This window comes from Micrasema longulum, unplaced genomic scaffold, assembly GCF_059751315.1.
Source record: "Micrasema longulum isolate JH-2025_06_02 unplaced genomic scaffold, ASM5975131v1 h1tg001527l, whole genome shotgun sequence".
Classification (NCBI taxonomy): domain Eukaryota; kingdom Metazoa; phylum Arthropoda; class Insecta; order Trichoptera; family Brachycentridae; genus Micrasema; species Micrasema longulum.
The window spans coordinates 493,572-512,977 of NW_028278710.1; the positions used below are offsets into that span (position 1 = coordinate 493,572).

Consider the following 19,406-nt stretch of genomic DNA (forward strand, 5'->3'; position numbering starts at 1 on the left):
GGCCACTTAAACCAGACAATGACAGGTAGGTCATAAGCCCTGTGGATGCCTAGACTTCTATATTCGTTTCTCTAAGCTGTTCTTCATCTCTGTTGTAATTAATATGTTAATATTAATGGCTCTCTAGGGGGTTGAATCCAGTCCAGAATATTTTTTGCACCGCAACAGGCGAAAAAGCCAATTACAGTGGTAAATTTGTAACATTTAGGCTTGAGAAAAATCACATTATCGTTGCGTCCTCACCGGGATTCGAACCCGGAAACCCCGTCCGTGAGGCAGGCTTTTTAGCCTATGGTTTTTATACGACCGCTGTAATTATTACTGAAAATAAAGCTGGGTTCACACGAAAACAATAGAATAGACAGGACAATATTGTCTCGTCCCAGCTCTGTAAACAGCCAACCGTGCAGGATAGAACAATGCGACAACACAAAAACAGGGTCTTTTGACGTTTTTTTTGTTGTTTTTATTTTTAAAAAAGCAAAAGTTACGACGGTAACAGTATTAATATTTTTTTCCTGCAATGTCGGATAAATTTTCTACAAAGGTTCAAATATCCATATTTTGAATTACCCGAAAACGAGACGTTTCGCGTCATGTGTGCCAAAGGCACGTATGACATTTTGGCGCGAAACTTGTACGCAATGTTAGAAGCCCAGTCGGGGGTCGTAACGCTTGACGTCAAAATGATTCATTTGAATCCATCGATAGTTATATCGTTAGAATCGTAAAGATCCGCGAAAATACCTTATTCAGGCATAGTTCACACGTGGTACGCTGCAAAAGTGAATACGCGAAGACTTGCGTTACGAGCGAGTTTGCGAAAAATACTATTTTGTTACGACCCATGACGCCAAAGAATTTGAATTTGGCGCCGGGGTCTAAGATTACATAATCGACCACTAGATGTCAGGTGTTACTAAGGGCTGGGATGACGCCAGCTTAGTGACGCCACTACGAATTGCTAGGGGAGGATAGAAAGCTTGGTATCGAGAGATAATTGTGCAAAGTCCGATAAGTGTGAATTGAGCGATAATTGATAAATAAACTATTTAATTACTAATAAAAACCGTGTTATTATTTAAGAGCCGTCATAATTTCTTTAATACCAAGATGCATTGGAACAAATTAAATTTAAAAATAGGCATTTTTTCCACAGACATTTAAAATGTGCAGGAGCGACATGCACGCGTCAAGCAAGTGGCTATTTTCTTACTGTCCTCTCCGTGCGTGTTTACATGAGGACAATGCGGCTACGCACGGTGGTGGGGGTAATCCATTGCCCTGCGGAGATAGTCTGCAATGTCTCGGTCCTTTGTCCTGTCCTCTAAATTGTTACCACAAAGACAATGGATTTGATGTTGGGGCAGGACAATATTGTATCGTCTCCATGTGAACGCCACTTAAAACATAATATAACAATTAATTCTTTAAACATTCGATTACAAGTTTTAAAAATATCAATATGTATTTATCAATTTTTGATTCGCAATCGCAATCGCGAGTTTTGAAGTCCCTTATGCTATATCTAGGCGAAATTTTGCTTGAGGAAGTTGATGAGACCGTTGGTGGAGGGGTCGTGTGAGGAGACGGGAGCCGTTCCCTGCAGCTCGGGTTCGATGGCCTTGGCCAGCTGTTTGCCCAGCTCCACGCCCCACTGGTCGAACGAGTTGATGTCCCAGATCACGCCCTGCGTGAAGATCTTGTGCTCGTACATGGCTGGAAAAACATTCACGTTTACATTTTGTCGCCGCTCAGGCAAAAGTCATTAACCGAAAAAACACCATTTTGAGAAATCGCAATTTGAAAGTTCGATATTATAAGTTCCTTACCAATCAGAGCTCCCAAGGTGAAGGGGGTGACTTTCTTGACAACGATAGAGTTTGTGGGGCGATTTCCCAGGAAAACTTTGTGGGGAAGGATCTTCGTTACTTCTTCGGCAGACATTCCGGACTTTTCCAATTCAGCTTTAGCCTAAAAAATATTCAATACCAATTATAATAAAATTAGTTAGGATGTGGTTACGTTGTGTTTGTAGGCCATGGATCGGGAGTCTGAGATTCGAATCCCGCTCTACCACAAAATCACTTTGCATTTCTGGGTTTACACAGACATTCTGTCTTTACACAGACATTCTGTCTTTACACAGGCATTCTGTCTTTACACAGGCATTCTGTCTTTACACAGGCATTCTGTCTTTACACAGGCATTCTGTCTTTACACAGGCATTCTGTCTTTACACAGGCATTCTGTCTTTACACAGGCATTCTGTCTTTACACAGGCATTCTGTCTTTACACAGATGGAAACAGGTAACATGCGCTGATAAACAAGTTGAAGGTATTATGATGCGATGGTCTTACCTGCGCTTCTGTCTTGCCGGTCATCAGAGCCTCGGTCTGTGCGAGGAAGTTAGCCAGAAGGATCTTGTGATGGGCGCCGCCAGAGATGGGGTTATGTGTCTGGGCAGGGGCGATAAAATCGCATGGGATCAACCTGAAATACATCAAATTACTCATTCAATTGTGACATACTCAAAATAAGTTTTGATAAAGAAGATACAGAATATCTGGATATAATATCTATATTATAATATAATATCCGCATCTAAATAACTCCCTAGAGAGGATATCCATCCAGTCTGCAAACATTTGAACATACAATTTGCCAAAAATGTCGCTTACGTTGTTCTGCCGAGTATGACGCCATATTTTTATTCTAATGCAATTTTAGGCTATTTTGAACAGTTTTTTGCCAAAAAAACTAAGAAGACACATTTCGGTGTGATTGGTGAATTTCCAAGATTATTCCGAGGGTGTTGGATGCTAGTTACCTGGTGCCCTGGTGGATGAGCTGGTAGAAGGCGTGCTGGCCGTTGGTGCCCGGCTCACCCCACACGATGGGCCCCGTGCTGTAGAGGGCGCGGCGCCCGGCCCGCGTGACGTACTTCCCGTTGCTCTCCATGTCCCCCTGCTGGAAGTAGGCGGCGAAGCGGTGCATGTACTGGTCGTAGGGCAGCAGGGCGTGCGTCTCCGCGCCGTAGAAGTTGGAGTACCAGACGCCGAGCAGCGCCAGCACCACGGGGGCCTGGGAATGGAAACACGGGGTTGCACACAGTTGGCCAAATGTCTGAAGACGAGGCTGGATTCCACCCCCTAAGGCTAGGGAGTTAGGGAATCTAAATAGTAGACTAACTCGAGAGAACCACGTGCCGACCATGGTCTAGGACCCGTGTCGTCTGCTCTAAGGTCTGGGAGATTGTTAGGAGGATTAGAGTCTTTGCATAGGATTGTTTCTACTGATAATGGTTTTTGCGAGAGATTCAGTATTATGACGAGAAGTAATTTTGCCTGAGTTTGATGGGGATCATGTTAGGATCTGTGTTAGGATTTCGCCAGTAGTGTCTTGATAATTTGATGTTCCTCTGAGATTTGGTAAAGATACATATTGTTTTTCTTCTGTCGCTTGAGTGCATGTTGTATAGGGCAAAATATTCTAATGTTTCATACAATGAAAGCATCCACCCCTTTCCCGAAATTGTTCATGACGACTTGAGTCTTCAGTTTCGCATATCAATATCAATTTTTTAAAAACTAATTAAGCAAAAATTTCATATTTCTTTACAATCAAACCGCGAAAATAACAAAACAAAGAAACTTTAAAAACTTTCATTGTACCCCTCACTGCAGTATTGTCAATTTGTGATCAATCAAATACACATGCTCAGTACAGTCACCTTTTTCTAATTTCCCAGTGTGACAGTGAAGGAATACAGTGTTAGTTCCAAATTGAGACCGCGGCCGCACGCTCCAGATCCTGCCTCGGAAAGGAAGAAGAACGTAGTAATACAAACAAATCAATCAACGACACAAAACCCAAATACATAGAGGAAACATTAGAATAATTTGCCCTATACAACATGCACTCAAGCAACAGAAGAAACACAATACCAAATCACAGAGGAACATCAAATTATCAAGACACTACCGGCAAGACACTAATGTTTCCTATATGTAATTGGGTTTTGTGTCGTTGTTTGTATTGCAGAAAAATCCACTTTTTAAATATAAACCTTGTATATGATGAGCAAGGTAAATAATAAAGCAACTCCCATTTAAAAAAAACCTTCTGACTTTGTCTTTGACTCTGTTTGGGAGGGCGGCTTCTCACTTACGCCGGGAAGCCTGACTGCGGCAGACGCGGGTGACGAACCAGCGCACACATCGTGGTAACGCGTACGTTACAGTACTGTTATTTATACAAAATGTCAGGTATTTTGTTTTATCAATATTAAGTGTAGAATATATCTACACAGGTCGCAGTGACGTCGAGAGCCTATATAGCACTGACCCCCCTCCCATCAACAAGAACGAGAATCTGTTTCTTACATTTTTCTCCAGAGGTGCTGTGCAGAAGTGGTTGTCCATATAGGAGGCGCCATCTAGCACCTTCTCGAAGTTGTCGTAGCCGATGTACAGAGCGATAGACAGGCCGATGGCTGACCACAGGGAATACCTGAAATCAATTTATCTTTTAAAAAACCCACAAGCGTTGAAATTTAGTGTCCCAGGGTACACGCATGTATCGGACATCGCCGCTCGTATAGCAAAAAAAGGCGGAATGCGGCGGCAAGTGCCGATCATTTAAAACATCATCAAACCTAGCGGCCCTTGTTGGGGCTCATAGACGGAGGTGGTTTCTGCACTAGGAAAAATTATTCGAACAATTGGAAATTAATAAATATCTAAATAGTCCTAATTTTGAAAAAATAAATGAACAAACCAACCTAATATCTTCACCACTATGAAACATATTTAAACAGACTGTTTTTCTTCACTTTGTTCCTTTTTGTACACGCTTATATGACGCGTAATTAATAGGTGAATCATGTTACATTTATATATTGCATTTATATATTTTGATAAGAAACTCTTAAAAATAGAAATGTTGTATAATAATACATTTATGTTTATGTAAATTTCCTCATAGTATTTCAATCATGTTTTAAAATTAAAATGAACAGCAACCTATTATTATAATATTATTGATATTTTTTGGACAGCAATTATTTAAAGTTACAAAACTATAAAGCTTCATTAATTATCTCACAATACGTACTTGTATGTCAATTAATACTTACTTTGTTATATTTTTCCCAGAAATTCAAATATAAATACCTAAATTCTCCATTACCTATTAAACACTTAGCCTCGCCCTTAACCATTGGTTTTTCCCCCAATTATGATTACATGCTATGGTTCATAATATTATTTTTATTTTCTAATTAAATACCTTGAATTATATAACTATATAAGGACATTCAATCCATCCAATCTTCGTTTGAAAATGCCCTAACAAGGCGAAACAATTGTGACAAAGATTTTGTTTTTATATTTTTTTTATATTTGTAAAAATAAAATAAAGTGTTCGGTAGACTCAAATCAGTGTTTGATTTCTAATATTATAAGTTTGTATTAACATATTACAACAGAGATGAAGAACATTTAAGAGAAGGTAATATAGAAGTCTAGGCATCTACAGGGCTTATGACCTGTCAATGGCTGGTTCAAGTGGCCACTTTACACACTGTGCAACATTCACCATTCTGCCTATATTTGAACATCTATATTCCTTCAATTCTTTCATCTATTGATGTTTGTGAAGTTAAAGAGCTGAAACCTTTATTTATGCAGGTGAGATTCATCTAATTGAATCATTTCACCTACATACTAGGCAACGCCTGAAAATGTTATTTTTTCAATTTCTATACTTCTTCATGGACCAGGTAATTTATCAACAATATTTTGAGTTTGTCCAAATTTTTGTAGACAAGGACTGGATTCAACTCCCTGGGGAGCTGTTTATATTAACATATTACAACAAATTACAACAAAAAATAAATAAAAGTTTCAGCTCTTTAACTACACAAACATCAACAGATGAAAGAATTGAAGGAATATAGATGTTCAAATATAGGCAGAATGGTGAATGTTACACAGTGTGTAAAGTGGCCACTTGAACCAGCCATTGACAGGTCATAAGCCCTGTAGATGCCTAGACTTCTACATTACTTTTTCTTAAATGTTCTTCATCTCTGTTGTAATGTGTTAATTAAAGAAGTTTAAAAATAGGAAAATTGTTTTCAGGCATTGCCTAGCATGAGAAATAATTCGATCAGATAAATCTCTTCGCAACAATGAAGGTTTCAGCTCTTTTACTTCACTAAAATCGACAGATAAACAAATTGAAGAAATATGGATGTTCAAACATAGGCAAAATGGAGAATGACAGATTATAAGTCCTGTAAACGCTAGACTTCCATATTCTAGTAACAAGTTTGGACATCGTAAGAACTTTATTTGATTGAATAATTACCTTCCGCCTACCCAGTCCCAGAATCCAAACATGTTGTTGGCATCGATACCGAATGCCGTCACTTTCTCGTTGTTGGTGGACAGGGCCACGAAGTGCTTAGCAACAGCGGAAGACTAGAAAATATAGGAAAAAAATAATGAGTATCTGCTTTAAATGTTTAAATACAAACCATGAGAAAAAATCACTTTCTAGGACAGAGGTTTATTCCACAGTCTTTGATATGCATAGAATGAGTTAGAAACTAGCTTAAATATATCTTCTCTTCAAGACCGTTATATTTGTTTGTGGTCAAATTACCGAAATCGGTAGACTATGTCCTATAATTGAAAAATCTGTATAAAACTTGAGTAAAATCTGTAATCTGTAACGGTACCCTAAAATCTGTATAAATACAGATAAATTTGTATATACGAGTATGGCAACACTGGGCACTGGGCACTGCGCACGATGCATCCCGCATTGACGGCTATCCACGCAAGATCGGCGTGTTCGCTTTACCTACCATAGAAGAAATTGTCACGATAGTTGAATCAATGTACTGAGATACTTCCATAATATGGGATATGATCCAAACTATGCACGATGGAATGTTCTTTTGGTGGTTTTATGTACACTATTAAATTTCCCTTGAGGTATATTTATAAGAAAACGGCGTTACATACATTATCCATAATCATAATATTTTTTTTTTTTGGATAATATGCTCCGACGGCCATTAGCAGACACCCAGCGGGCCGCGGGTTGGCCACCCTTGGCTCAGAGGTATCTTATCGACGGATCAATTGAAGACAGTTTATTATGCTCTGGTACAGTCAATCGTTCAATATGCAATAGTTGGATGGGGAGGGGCTTATAACGCTCATCTTAAGACTCATGAATTGGAAAAAATGCCCACAAAGACTTCAGCGTCTGAGCGTGGGCCATTCCCTTTTTAATTATCAAATACAATATTTGAGTTTGTCCCAATGTTCGTAGACAAAAGACTGGATTCCACCCCCTTCCCTGGGAGGTCCATTATAATTTCTACAGGTACGTCTAATGAATGAATTCGAGGTATGATTGTTTTTACAAGCTGGTACATAAAAAAGGGAATTTAATCTGGTATAGCGAAGAGGACAACGGAAATCAATATTTTGTAAAAGATACGGCGAATCAACTATATTATTTAGAATTTTGAAAAGAAAAATTAAATCACATGTCAGGCGCCTTTTTTGTAGTGATTCTATATTTAAATTGATCAAAGATGCGCCGTAATCATTTTCAATGTTGCCAAAACGATATTCCAGGCTCCTTATAATTTTTTTTTTAATGTTTTCAATTTGATTAATATATACATTATACTGAGGATTATTACTAACATACATTTGGTTATTACTAACATCTTCGGTTCTTATTCACATCTGTAGTTATTACTTTCATATTTGGTTATTAATCACGTCTTTGGTTGCTACTCACATCTTTGGAGCGTTCGACGAACCAGGTCTTGGCCGACGTGGCATTGGTGATGGTCTCCTGCGTGGTGAAGGTCTTGGAGGCGATGATGAAGAGGGCGGTCTCCGGGTTCAGCTTCTTCAGCACCTCGGCCAGGTGGGTGCCGTCGATGTTGGACACGAAGTGGACGTTCAGCCCCTTGGAGTACGGCTTCAGGGCTTCCGTGACCATGAGGGGGCCGAGGTCGGACCCGCCGATGCCGATGTTAATCACGTCGGTGATTGCTTTGCCAGTGTAGCTGAAAATGATTTTTTTTCAATCCATTTAAAATTCAAACAACAGTTTATTTTAAAATCACTGGAACCTCTTTTTAAACGGTACAAAAAAAAGTATTTGAACACTGAAAATGAATCGGGTTGTGGTCCTGAGGCTAGGGTCTCGGACTCACGAATCAAAGGTCCGTGGTTCGAATCCCACACTAGCCAACAATCATCCGAGTGGCGCAAACCGAAAAAAGCACATCAAACTCGATAAAGAATCAAGGGTATGCTCACAATGTTCTTTGATTATCGAGTCGCTGTTCATTATGAGTTGGTTGGAAGACATTGCTATTTGTCAATAATCCCGCAATGTACAAAGTGGAATAAATACACTTGACAACTTCTGATGATTTTTCTCTTCTTCAAGCAGATATATTTATTTATTCACACTCTTTATCAAAATACAATTCCATGTTCACTTTGCCCAGCTAACAAGGGTACATACCCCGTTCCAAGCTAGGCAATTACATTTTAATATATTATAATAGTTAACAAATTAATATAGAGCACAGACAAACAAAATATTAACTTATTCGGATACACATTTTGATTCATATACATACAGACATACACATATATACACACATATATATAAATATACACATATATACACATGTACATACACACACAATATATATTATATATATCTGAATAGGGAAGGCGAAACAAACTTAGGTTTAATGTCTCCAAGTGTTAGGTCACGTCCTTCACTAGGGCCCAAATGAATGACCAGAATCTGATACGAACATCGAATGATAAGGATCTGGGCGTTAGATTTGTGAGCACCCTGACATTTCATGAACACATCGAGACAATCAGTGGTAATGCATTGAAGATGTTAGGATTTGTTCTGCATACTGCCAGGGTTTTCTAAAATACCCGCGTACTGAGAACTCTTTACAACTCCTCGGTGCGAAGTAGACTGGAGAGTGGCTCGATGATTTGGGGGCCACATGAACTGAAGTACTCTCTTATGATAGAGAAAATCCAAAAGAAGTTTCTGAGATATCTCTACATGAGAGAGTGCGGGTATTATCCTCGGCTCTACCCGACCGAGTTTCTCCAGGGTATGCTCGGCTACAACAGTTTAGAGACTAGAAGGAATGTGTATTTGACTACACATTTTTATCAATCGTTGCGCGGTATGCCAATGATTCCGAGATTATGATGAGCATCGGTTTGTATGTTCCTGATAATTACCTAAGACGGCGTCAGCATAGATTGTTTCATATTCCGATATACAGGACCAACCTGCTGTTGGAAGGGCTATCGCTATGCTGAACAACATCGCTCTGGATGTTGATCTGTTCCATGTATCCGAAGGGGTTTTCCGAAACAGGATCCTCCTACTACTTTGACAAGTCTCTTATGTATTTTTGGTCTTTTTATAAAATGTACGTATTAAATGTAAGTTTGTAATGTATGTAATTATAAAAATAAAAAAAAAATTGAATTGAATAAATGAGTTGAATTGAAAAACAATTAAAATGGCTTTGGACCGTTTCAAAGATGGATCGGCTCACCCTTTCCACTCTCCGGAGATGACCTGGTTGGAGAATGTCTTCATGTGCGCCAGGACGGCCTCCACGTCAGGAGTGACGTCCTTACCGTCCACGAGGATCGGACGCTTGCTGCGATTGCGCAAGGCTACGTGCAGTACGGCACGCCCCTCCGTGAAGTTGATCTTCTGGCCTACGGACAGAGCGACGATAATTTTTATAATTTTTGACAATAACCTATAAAAATTTTGTAAATAATCTTAATGGATTTTTCAACTTAAAAAATTACCCTTTGCTGACAGGGTGTTCCTCTCACTCTGTTATTTGACGGACAGTACATAATGCGTATTTCACACGAGGACAAGACTGTATGATTTGGATCGGTTGGAGCTCCCACTCCAGTTAGAGACTGGCAGAGAAGACACGAAGATTTATTACATGGCGAATAAGATACAGCACTTGGTTGCGTAGCGCGAGCGTAGCGGCGATGATGGGTTGAAGAGACTGCACTTGAACTACATGCTGGAACTGAGTTGGTCTGACTGACTGAACTGAACTTGTCGGGCTGACTGACTGGCGTTGTGTCCTGTGGTCTTTTTTTATAGGCGACGTTATTTTGTAGCTCATTTCTTCATGGTAGGGACGATGTGAATGTACATTCACATCGTCCCTACCATGAAGTAGTAGTCTGCAGTACTGCAGAACAATGCCCCCAATTTCACGTGCAATACTGTTAGAGTCGCATTATTATGTTGTATTGGATTCTATAGAAAATGATGACATTGCTTTCTTCGGTCATCACACTATTTCAGGTGGAACGTTTTAGCATGTGTGTGTCATCAAATTATGGACTATGAATCCTACATGACTATATCGTCTTGTCCCAGCTTCAGACCTATCCATTTGTTTATTCAATGGCTTATGCCTTTAACAAAGTATTTAAAATATGAATAAAAATAAAAAGCCAGCTTTAAAAAAAACTGAGAGTGCGGCTAGGAATAGCCGGCACCTTATTTAACAGTATGAAGGATGTCTGGAGATAACCTCCTCTACGATGCAAATCGTGGCACCTTACTAGTGCCCAAAACAGCAAAATTATTTAGTTCCATGAGCTGACTATTTATTGTTGACTTTTGTGAACTAAAAGAGCTGAAACCTTCACAAAAGTCAACAGATGGAAGAGTTGAGGAGATGTTGATGTTTATACACGGGCAGAATGGTGAACTGTGTGTAAAGTGGCCATTGAACCAGCCAATGACAGGTTATAAGTCCTGTAAATGACTGGACGTCCATATTCTACTACTACTACTACCATCACGCCATTTCTCCGTAGGGGTAGGCAGAGAGAATGGACCGCCACACACGTCTATCCTGGCATACATTCCTAGCTTCTTCCACATTCATACATCTTGTCATGCATGCTCTTCGGTTCTGTCTGTTTTTGACATGACCAGACTTAAGATTTCGGTTTATCTGATCATGCCACATCTTCCTTGGTCGTCCTCGTCTCACGTTACCGTTCGCTTTAGCCATATATACTTGTTTTACCATTCTCTCGTCGTCCATTCGTTCTACATGACCAAACCATCCCGGAGACCCTTTCTTAATCTTATCAATTATACTTAACTCAGATTTACACTCTCGCCTGATTTCATCATTCGTAACCCTGTCATATATTGATTTCCTACACTTTCGTCTGAGCATTTCAATTGCGTTCACTCGGCTTTTACCCTTCCTCTGCCAGTTCCATGTTTCACTTCCATACATAAGTGTTGGGACTAAAACTCCGTTGTGCACTGCCAGTTTAGCTTCGATTGACATATTTTTATTAGAAATTACTGTGCTTAGATCGCCGTTCATTTTGTTGCCTGTATTTACTATCATTTTAACATCTTTTTCTACTGTTTCATCTCTTGAAAACATGCCTTCTCGAAAATGTCTTTCCTATCTGTTGCAACAAATTTAGATATAAATAACTCCCTAGGGAGGAAATCCAGCCTGTCTACAAACGTAATGGCATATTCAAAACATTGTCGAATGTATTGATCTGTTGGAAAGGAACAGATAGGATACTTCTGTCGAAGCGTGGACTGTATAATTTTGCTATAATAAAAACCCCGCGCTCTGTTTCCAACTCTTGTATGACTTGGAACATTACAACAATTTTTTTAATTACTAACAGTGACAGAATACAGTGTTAGTTCAAAAAGTTCAGAAGGAAAAAATCCAACAGGCTGTAAAACAACGCATACCTGAGAACATGGCGTCCCGAGCTTGCTCAACTCCTCGGTTTTTCGCCAAGTTCAGGAGTAGGCTGCAGGCCGTGGCGTCCACACGGTTCTTGGAGTAGTCAAAGAGGATTTCTCCATCTTGGGGTGTTTGAAGTTTCATGCTGTAAATTACAAATATGCATTTTATTTATTTGAACCCTTCGAGAGCGTATGTATGTCTAAACGAACACTAACTTTTCGATTGTATTTTTCCCATAATAAATCAAATGATGTCGGGTTTTGGTTTTCTAATTTATTTATTTATTTATTTATTAACGGACATTGTCCATGTATACAATTTATAAGGTTTAAATATTACAATAAAAGAATAGTTTAAAACATTTTTAAAAAAAGAAAGAAGCATTGACAAACATAAGGGACATCGAGACAAGATCTGGACTATTTATTTAGTGCTCGTTTAAATTGTTGTAAACTTAAACCAAAAAAGTCCAGATCTTGTCTCGAGTTAACTATACGACAAAGACGGGTCATTGGAGAATTTAGGCCATAGTTTGTTCTATGCTGATCGATGAACAGTACTTCATTGTTTCTCAATCTACGAGTCGGAATATTGAATTTTACTTGTCCCAGTAATGATGGAACATCGATTATACCATTTAGTATGCCGAACAAATATATGGAGTCAATATTAGTTCTACATTTTTGTAGACTAGAAATATTTGACATTGACTCTATTTCAGCATAAGAATAATTATCTCTCTCTAGTCCGAGCATCCACGCTATTTTTCGAAGCAAGCGATGTTAGACTGATTCAATTTGATTTATGCGATTGACATGGAATGGAGACCAGACCACGGAGGCATATTCTAGAAGAGGGCGAACAGTTGAGCAATAAAGAGTTTTGATTGTATGGACATTAGTAAAATCAGAGGATATTCTGTTAATGAAGCCAAGTAATTTCAGTGATTTATTTACTGTATTATCTATATGCTCGTTGTATGTCAGTTTATAGTCCAAAACAACTCCTAAATCTCTGATGGACTTGACTACATCAATTTTGGAGTTTTTTAATAGGTACTCGAAGGAAATCGGTTGTTTTGTTCTATGAAATGACATTATTTTTCATTTTTTAATATTTAGTTCTAATTTATTGACTTCACACCATCGGTTAAAAGAGTTAATGTCTGATTGAAGAAGAAAAACGTCTTGTAAAGTTTGAATTATTTTGAGAATTTTGTTGTCGTCCGCGAAGAGCCAAAAACGAGAGTAAGAGAATGATTTAGCAATATCATTTATAAACAAATTGAAAAGCAGGGGTGCCAAATGAGCACCCTGAGGTACGCCCGATGTAACATCAATACTGGTTGATAAATAGTTATTTATCCGAACATTTTGTGTCCTGCCAGTTAGATACGATTTAATAAATGAGAGTAATGGATCTCTTATTCCCAAGCCATGTAATTTATACATGAGAATTTTACGATCTACTTTGTCAAATGCCTTAGAAAAACCTGTATAAAGAACGTCAATCTGCTGACCACTTTCGAGTGCTTTGACAATAACCTGGGTATAATCTACCAGGTTAGAGGCGGTTGATCTGGCAGATCTAAATCCATGCTGTTCATCGATCAGTATATTCTTGAACATGGGCGTGATTTTGCTGGCAATAATAGCTTCAAACATTTTAGGGATACAAGATAATGTTGAAATTGGCCTATAATTGGTGGCAATCTTCTCCCTGGCGTCAATTTTTGTCAGCTAGATTGCAATCCGTAATTCACTTAAAATGGCATTTATATTTTGACAATTCAACTGTCGTTAGAGCACCTGATTCTCTCGGTAATTATTTGAATTATTTAAAGTCAAATACCAACTGGCCTATGACCTAATATGTTTAAATTTATGTATGTTATCATTATAATTGTTGTTTTTTATTTGATAAAATGGATTTAAGTAAGGTGGGTGCTGTAGTAATTGGACATGATGTAGTAGTGACCGAATGAAACAAAATTTTCAGACAAAATTGAAACCAAAACCAATTTCGGCTTCTGTTCCAGTTTTGGCCGAAACTGAAGCTTATTTAAATAACATATTACAACAGAGATGAAGAACATCTTAGAGAAGGTAATATAGAAGTCTAGGCATCCACAGGGCTTACAACCTGACATTAGCTGGTTTAATAATAATAATCATAGTTTATTAACAAAAATAACAATTACTTTATCTACTACATACACACTTAGGTAATAGATTTATTTATTTATTAACGGACATTGTCCATGAATACAATTTATAAGGTTTAAATATTACAATAAAAGAATAGTTTAAAACATTAAAAAAAAGAAAAGAAGCATTGACAAACATAAGGGACATCGAGACAAGATCTGGACTATTTATTTAGTGCTCGTTTAAATCCTTGTAAACTTAAACCAAAAAAGTCCAGATCTTGTCTCGAGTTAACAATACGACAAAGACGGGTCATTGGAGAATTTAGGCCATAGTTTGTTCTATGCTGATCGATGAACAGTACTTCATTGTTTCTCAATCTACGAGTCGAAATATTGAATTTTACTTGTCCCAGTAATGATGGAACATCGATTACACCATTTAGTATGCCGAACATATATATGGAGTCAATATTAGTTCTACGTTTTTGTAGACTAGAAATATTTAACATTGGCTCTATTTCAGCGTAAGAATAATTATCTCTCTCTAGTCCGAGCATCTACGCTATTTTTCGAAGCAAGCGATGTTGGACTGATTCAATGTGATTTATGCGATTGACATGAAATGGAGACCAGACCACGGAGGCATATTCTAGAAGAGGGCGAACAGTTGAGCAATAAAGAGTTTTGATTGTACGGACATTAGTAAAATCAGAGGATATTCTGTTAATGAAGCCAAGTAATTTCAGTGATTTATTTACTGTATTATCTATATGCTCGTTGTATGTCAGTTTATAGTCCAAAACAACTCCTAAATCTCTGATGGACTTAACTACATCAATTTTGGAGTTTTCTAATAGGTACTCGAAGGAAATCGGTGGTTTTGTTCTATGAAATGACATTGAGATTTCTCTGGATCATATCTAGTCTGCCTAACTAGGTACAACCTGTTTTAAGGCAGACATTTTTATGCAAAAAATAATCAATAACATAACTACCTACTTGTTAATTTACCATACAGTTATACAATATTAATTTATTATTTAAGAATGTATTTTGAGTATATTTTCCGATTTTTCTCGACCTAAACCCAGTTACCATTTTTTTACAAATTTATTAAATTGAATCAGGGTCATGGTTTTGCAATCTTTGGGTAACATATTGAATATTTTGGGGCCCAGAAACCTGAAATTTCTTTGCCCGAATTCAGAGTTTGCGGTAGACCCCATGACCCATCCTCTAGTTTGACTTCTGGTAGTGTGGGAGTGTTTCTTTTGGGATTTGATAGAATAATTTACTTTCACAAATATTATTTTTAACGTTATTTTTGGTACGTGTACGTGTACACACACAAATCTGGATTTTCTCCCAAGGGGGAGTAGGTATATATTTTTATTTATATCCCTACAGAGATGAGGTAAATTTTTTTCAAATTCAGGATTATGGATATTCGAGCGTTTACAGGGCTTATGACCTGTCATTGGCTGGGTTAAGTGGCCACTTTAAGTACTACAACATTCCCCATTCCGCTTATTAGCGAATATCCACACCAGGTAACATTTTTGATTTTTTGTATTTATGTTACGAATTGAGAAACCATCCACAAGCGAGTTGGAGCGCCATCTATGTATTGATATTGAACGCTCGAATATCCATAATCCTGAATTTGAAAAAATTCTACCTCATCTCTGTAGGGATATAAATAAAAATATTATTTTTAAGTTTAAGTGGCCACTTTACTCACTGTGTAACATTCACTATTCTGCTCATATTTGAACATATGAATTCCTTAAATTCTTTCATATGTTGAAGTTTGTGAAGTTAAAAAGCTGAAACCCTTATTTATGCGGGTGAGATTCATCTAATTGAATTATATCACCTACATACTAGACTAGGCAACGCCTGAAAATTGTATTTTTTTCAATTTCTATACTTCTTCATGGACCAGGTGAATTTATCAACAATATTTTGAGTTTGTCCAAATTTTTGTAGACAAGGACTGGATTCAACTCCCCGGGGAGCTGTTTATATTAACATATTACAACAGAAATGAAGAACATTTAAGAGAAGGTAATATAGAAGTCTAGTGACCTGTCAATGGCTGGTTTAAGTGGCCACTTTACACACTGTGTAAAGACAACATTCACCATTCTGCCTATATTTGAACATATATATTCCTTCAATTCTTTCATCCGTTGATGTTTGCGAAGTTAAAGAGCTGAAACCTTTATTTATGCAGGTGAGATTCATCTATGTAATTGAATTATTTCACCTACATATTTCACATACATTTAAGAAAAGGTAATATAGAAGTCTAGGCATCTACAGGGCTTATGAACTGTTAATGGCTTAAATTTTCTTCATCTCTGTTGTAATATGTTAATATAAACAGCTCCCTAGGGAGTTGAATCCAGTCCTTGTCTACAAAAATTTGGACAAACTCAAAATATTGTTGATTTATACTTGAATCGCTATCTTCGTCGTGATTTTCCATGTATATTTCGTTGTCTCGGTGGAGAGATATATAAAAATAAATTAGATGGATTTAGAATATTTAATTGTATTTTTCAAATCAATATGGATATTTTGGAGAAATGTTTTCATACATAAATGTAAAAAAGAAATTTAACAAAAATACGTTGCTAGAAAAATGTGATGTGTTTGGCCTCGGTTGTTGTGACAAGATTTGCGATATTGTTCTGAACAAATTTCAATGGTCGGGAACAAATTAACTTCAATACATGTTCAAATATATATGCATAATTGGTAAATGTTACACAGTGTGTAAAGTGGCCACTTAAAATAGATAATGACAGATCGTAAGCCCTGTGGATGCCTAGACTTCTTAATTCCCTTTTCAAAAATGTGTTAATATTAACAGCTCCCTAGGGGATTGAATCCAGTCATTGTCTACAAAAATTTGGACGAACTGAAAACATTGTTGCATTACATTTCATTTTCTTTAAACATTTATTATTATATTTATTTGATTTAGAATGTCCAATTATTATAGCACCCCCCTGGTATATATTTTCCATACTAATAAAAATAAAAAAAACCTTTAAAAACTAACATATGTTTAAAATATACATCACAATAACTTCTAAACTATAAATTTGAATCGGCTTGTGGTCCTGTGTCTAGTATCATGGACTCACGGATCAAAAGTCCGAGGTTTGCACCCCACTCTACCACAACTTGATTCCCATTTTCTAACAGTCAACGAATGTTTCCTCATTACATCCGAGATCTCGCTATTTCCGTGATCGTTATAACCAAGTTTGACTGTATATCATCATCATCATTCCCTTTCCGCACCAAATGGTGCATAGGGCACTGCATTGGTACACCAATCGCAGCGTATCTTGATCGTTTTTGTTACATGTAGGTAAGATGATCAGTCTTACGCTTCAGGTACCAGTCCAGGGACTATGAAATATTCTGCCATGTCGGGAATCGAACCCGAGACCTCTTGCTTGGTAGGCAAACGCGCTGACCACTACACCACGGGGCCGACACGAGGCTGACTGAATATATTTTTTTAATATTGTTTTCATAACATTTATTAATGAAAATGTTAGCACGATATGAATTATTAAATCAATGGAATTTTATCTCTGCATTATAGATAAGGGTTTAATAATTGACATTTAAATTATACAATACACAGAGGTGAAAAATATTATCAACCGAAATGCATATTATCAAAGAAATGTAAATGAATTCGTGGCCTGGTTTGATAAAGTAAAAGTATTTCAGGGGGAACAAGTACAGCGCAACGTATGAAGGATGGTTGGAGGTCATAACAATAAAATCTAGTTCGAATAAGAATTACTCTAATAGGAATTTTACCTGAATTTGTCAAAACGACCGGGGTCCTGTTTAAACAGGTCGCAAATGTTGATCTTTGCGCCATTTTGGTCGTAGTACTCCTTCAGCTTCTGCCAGGCGGGATCTTCGGTCAGAGGCACCTTGTTTTCCATCGCAATTTGTTGTTAAATTGAAAATTGAAACCCGGCGTTTCGCGGCGAAGCGATTGCGAAAGTACTTGAAATGACAGCTGATTTAGAAGTCAAACGAAGGTCATCAACGAACGGCTAGAAACTGAAATATTTTACTGCAAGCAAATATTACCTTTATAAATTACGAATATTCTCGCAGAACAGCTTTTAATACTCACAAAATCGCACCAAAACCTTTATATAATAATTTTAAAACACGTCATTATTATAAATAATGTTATTTTAATTGACAAAAACGCATTTATTCGTTTTTTTATTTTTATTTAGCAGGTGAAGTTTGAGTCTTTTTTCAGTATTTGTTTCTAGCTAGTCGTTTTCTTGAATTTAGTGCTGCCAGTAACAAAAAATATTTAGTATGGAAGCAAAAATAAATACATTACACGAAAATGATGGCAAGATTTTTCGTGATGCTTTGTGGCTGGAGTCTACTTTTAGGTGAACATTTAATCAATTAAAAATTGTAATCCACCATGTGAATTATGATTTCATAGTAGCATAAAAAAAATAATTTTAATGACATTGGGTCAGAGAGGTAAAATTTGAATTACTCCATTAGAAAGAAACAAAATATTAACTATTTTGAGTCATTCTAATCCCTAAGGTCCCTTTTGGTTTCCCCCTCTAATTTTTACCGCGCGTAAGAAAACATTTTTCGTATATAATTTCCCATAGGGCTAAAGTTCCTCATTGGCATTTTTTTTATAACACAACAGCAGCAGCCACCACCTCCCCCCGCCGCTCACCACGGTTTTTGAACCGTTTGCGATATGCGAAATTGTTTTGTGAAAAAACAGTTTTTAGAGTAGTACGGCAAAACCGTGACTATCCCCTCCCACGAAATTAGAGCAGTGTGGAAAAATTGTGACCAGCCCCCACCACGAAAATGAAAAATGTTTTTTTAAAGAACATTTTTTAGTAGCGTGGCTCGTCACAAATAACAGCTTAATAATTTTTGGGAAACTGTTCTAGCACTGCCGATTTTAGCTTGAAGGGAGGTTAGCGACGCTGTCTCCAATGTAATTTTTCAAATAGCGAGTCAAGGAGGAAACAAGTCATTGCAGTATTTAGGTCCATTTTTTATAGTATATTGAAAATATGTTTAGTTTTTTTTTTTAATTAACTGAATAAAGCAAAAATAGTAACAAATATAGAGTTGGGAGGAAAAAAGATAAGTCTAATTAACATTACAAGAATCCTCATTTTATTCAAACAATTACATTAAAAAAAACATCAAGTATTACAACAAAACGAAAAAATCACAAAATACTAAAAGGAATACAAATCAAAAAGAAGAAACATCATATAAAAAAGAACTTTGCTACACATTTATATAGTAAAAATATTGTTTTGGCATCAATTTGCTA

The 19,406-nt window shown here is 37.1% G+C and overlaps 1 protein-coding gene across 1 annotated transcript; it reads right to left on the minus strand.

Moving 5' to 3' along the window:
* Window positions 1–621: 621 nt before the first annotated feature.
* On the minus strand, window positions 622–18,089 carry Pgi (glucose-6-phosphate isomerase). The gene is made up of 10 exons (XM_088236261.1): window positions 17,873–18,089; window positions 11,877–12,016; window positions 9,649–9,817; window positions 7,830–8,103; window positions 6,375–6,487; window positions 4,388–4,514; window positions 2,833–3,086; window positions 2,363–2,495; window positions 1,833–1,974; window positions 622–1,719 (listed from the first exon to the last, which is right to left on the minus strand). Exons 1-10 carry the CDS (start codon window positions 18,001–18,003, stop codon window positions 1,529–1,531), a joined length of 1,674 nt encoding a protein of 557 aa, XP_088092387.1. The 5' UTR covers window positions 18,004–18,089; the 3' UTR covers window positions 622–1,528.
* Window positions 18,090–19,406: the final 1,317 nt, after the last annotated feature.

What these genes read in the sequence shown, in the direction of transcription:
- Pgi (XM_088236261.1), bottom strand. Translation starts at nt 18,003, where the DNA reads ATGGAAAACAAGGTGCCTCTGACCGAAGATCCCGCCTGGCAGAAGCTG. An exon ending in TCGTCGAACGCTCCAAAGAT is followed by an intron (nt 6,488 to 7,829) that starts GTGAGTAGCAAC and finishes TATATTTTCTAG; the next exon opens with TCTTCCGCTGTTGCTAAGCA. An exon ending in TGGGACTGGGTAGGCGGAAG is followed by an intron (nt 4,515 to 6,374) that starts GTAATTATTCAA and finishes AATTGATTTCAG; the next exon opens with GTATTCCCTGTGGTCAGCCA.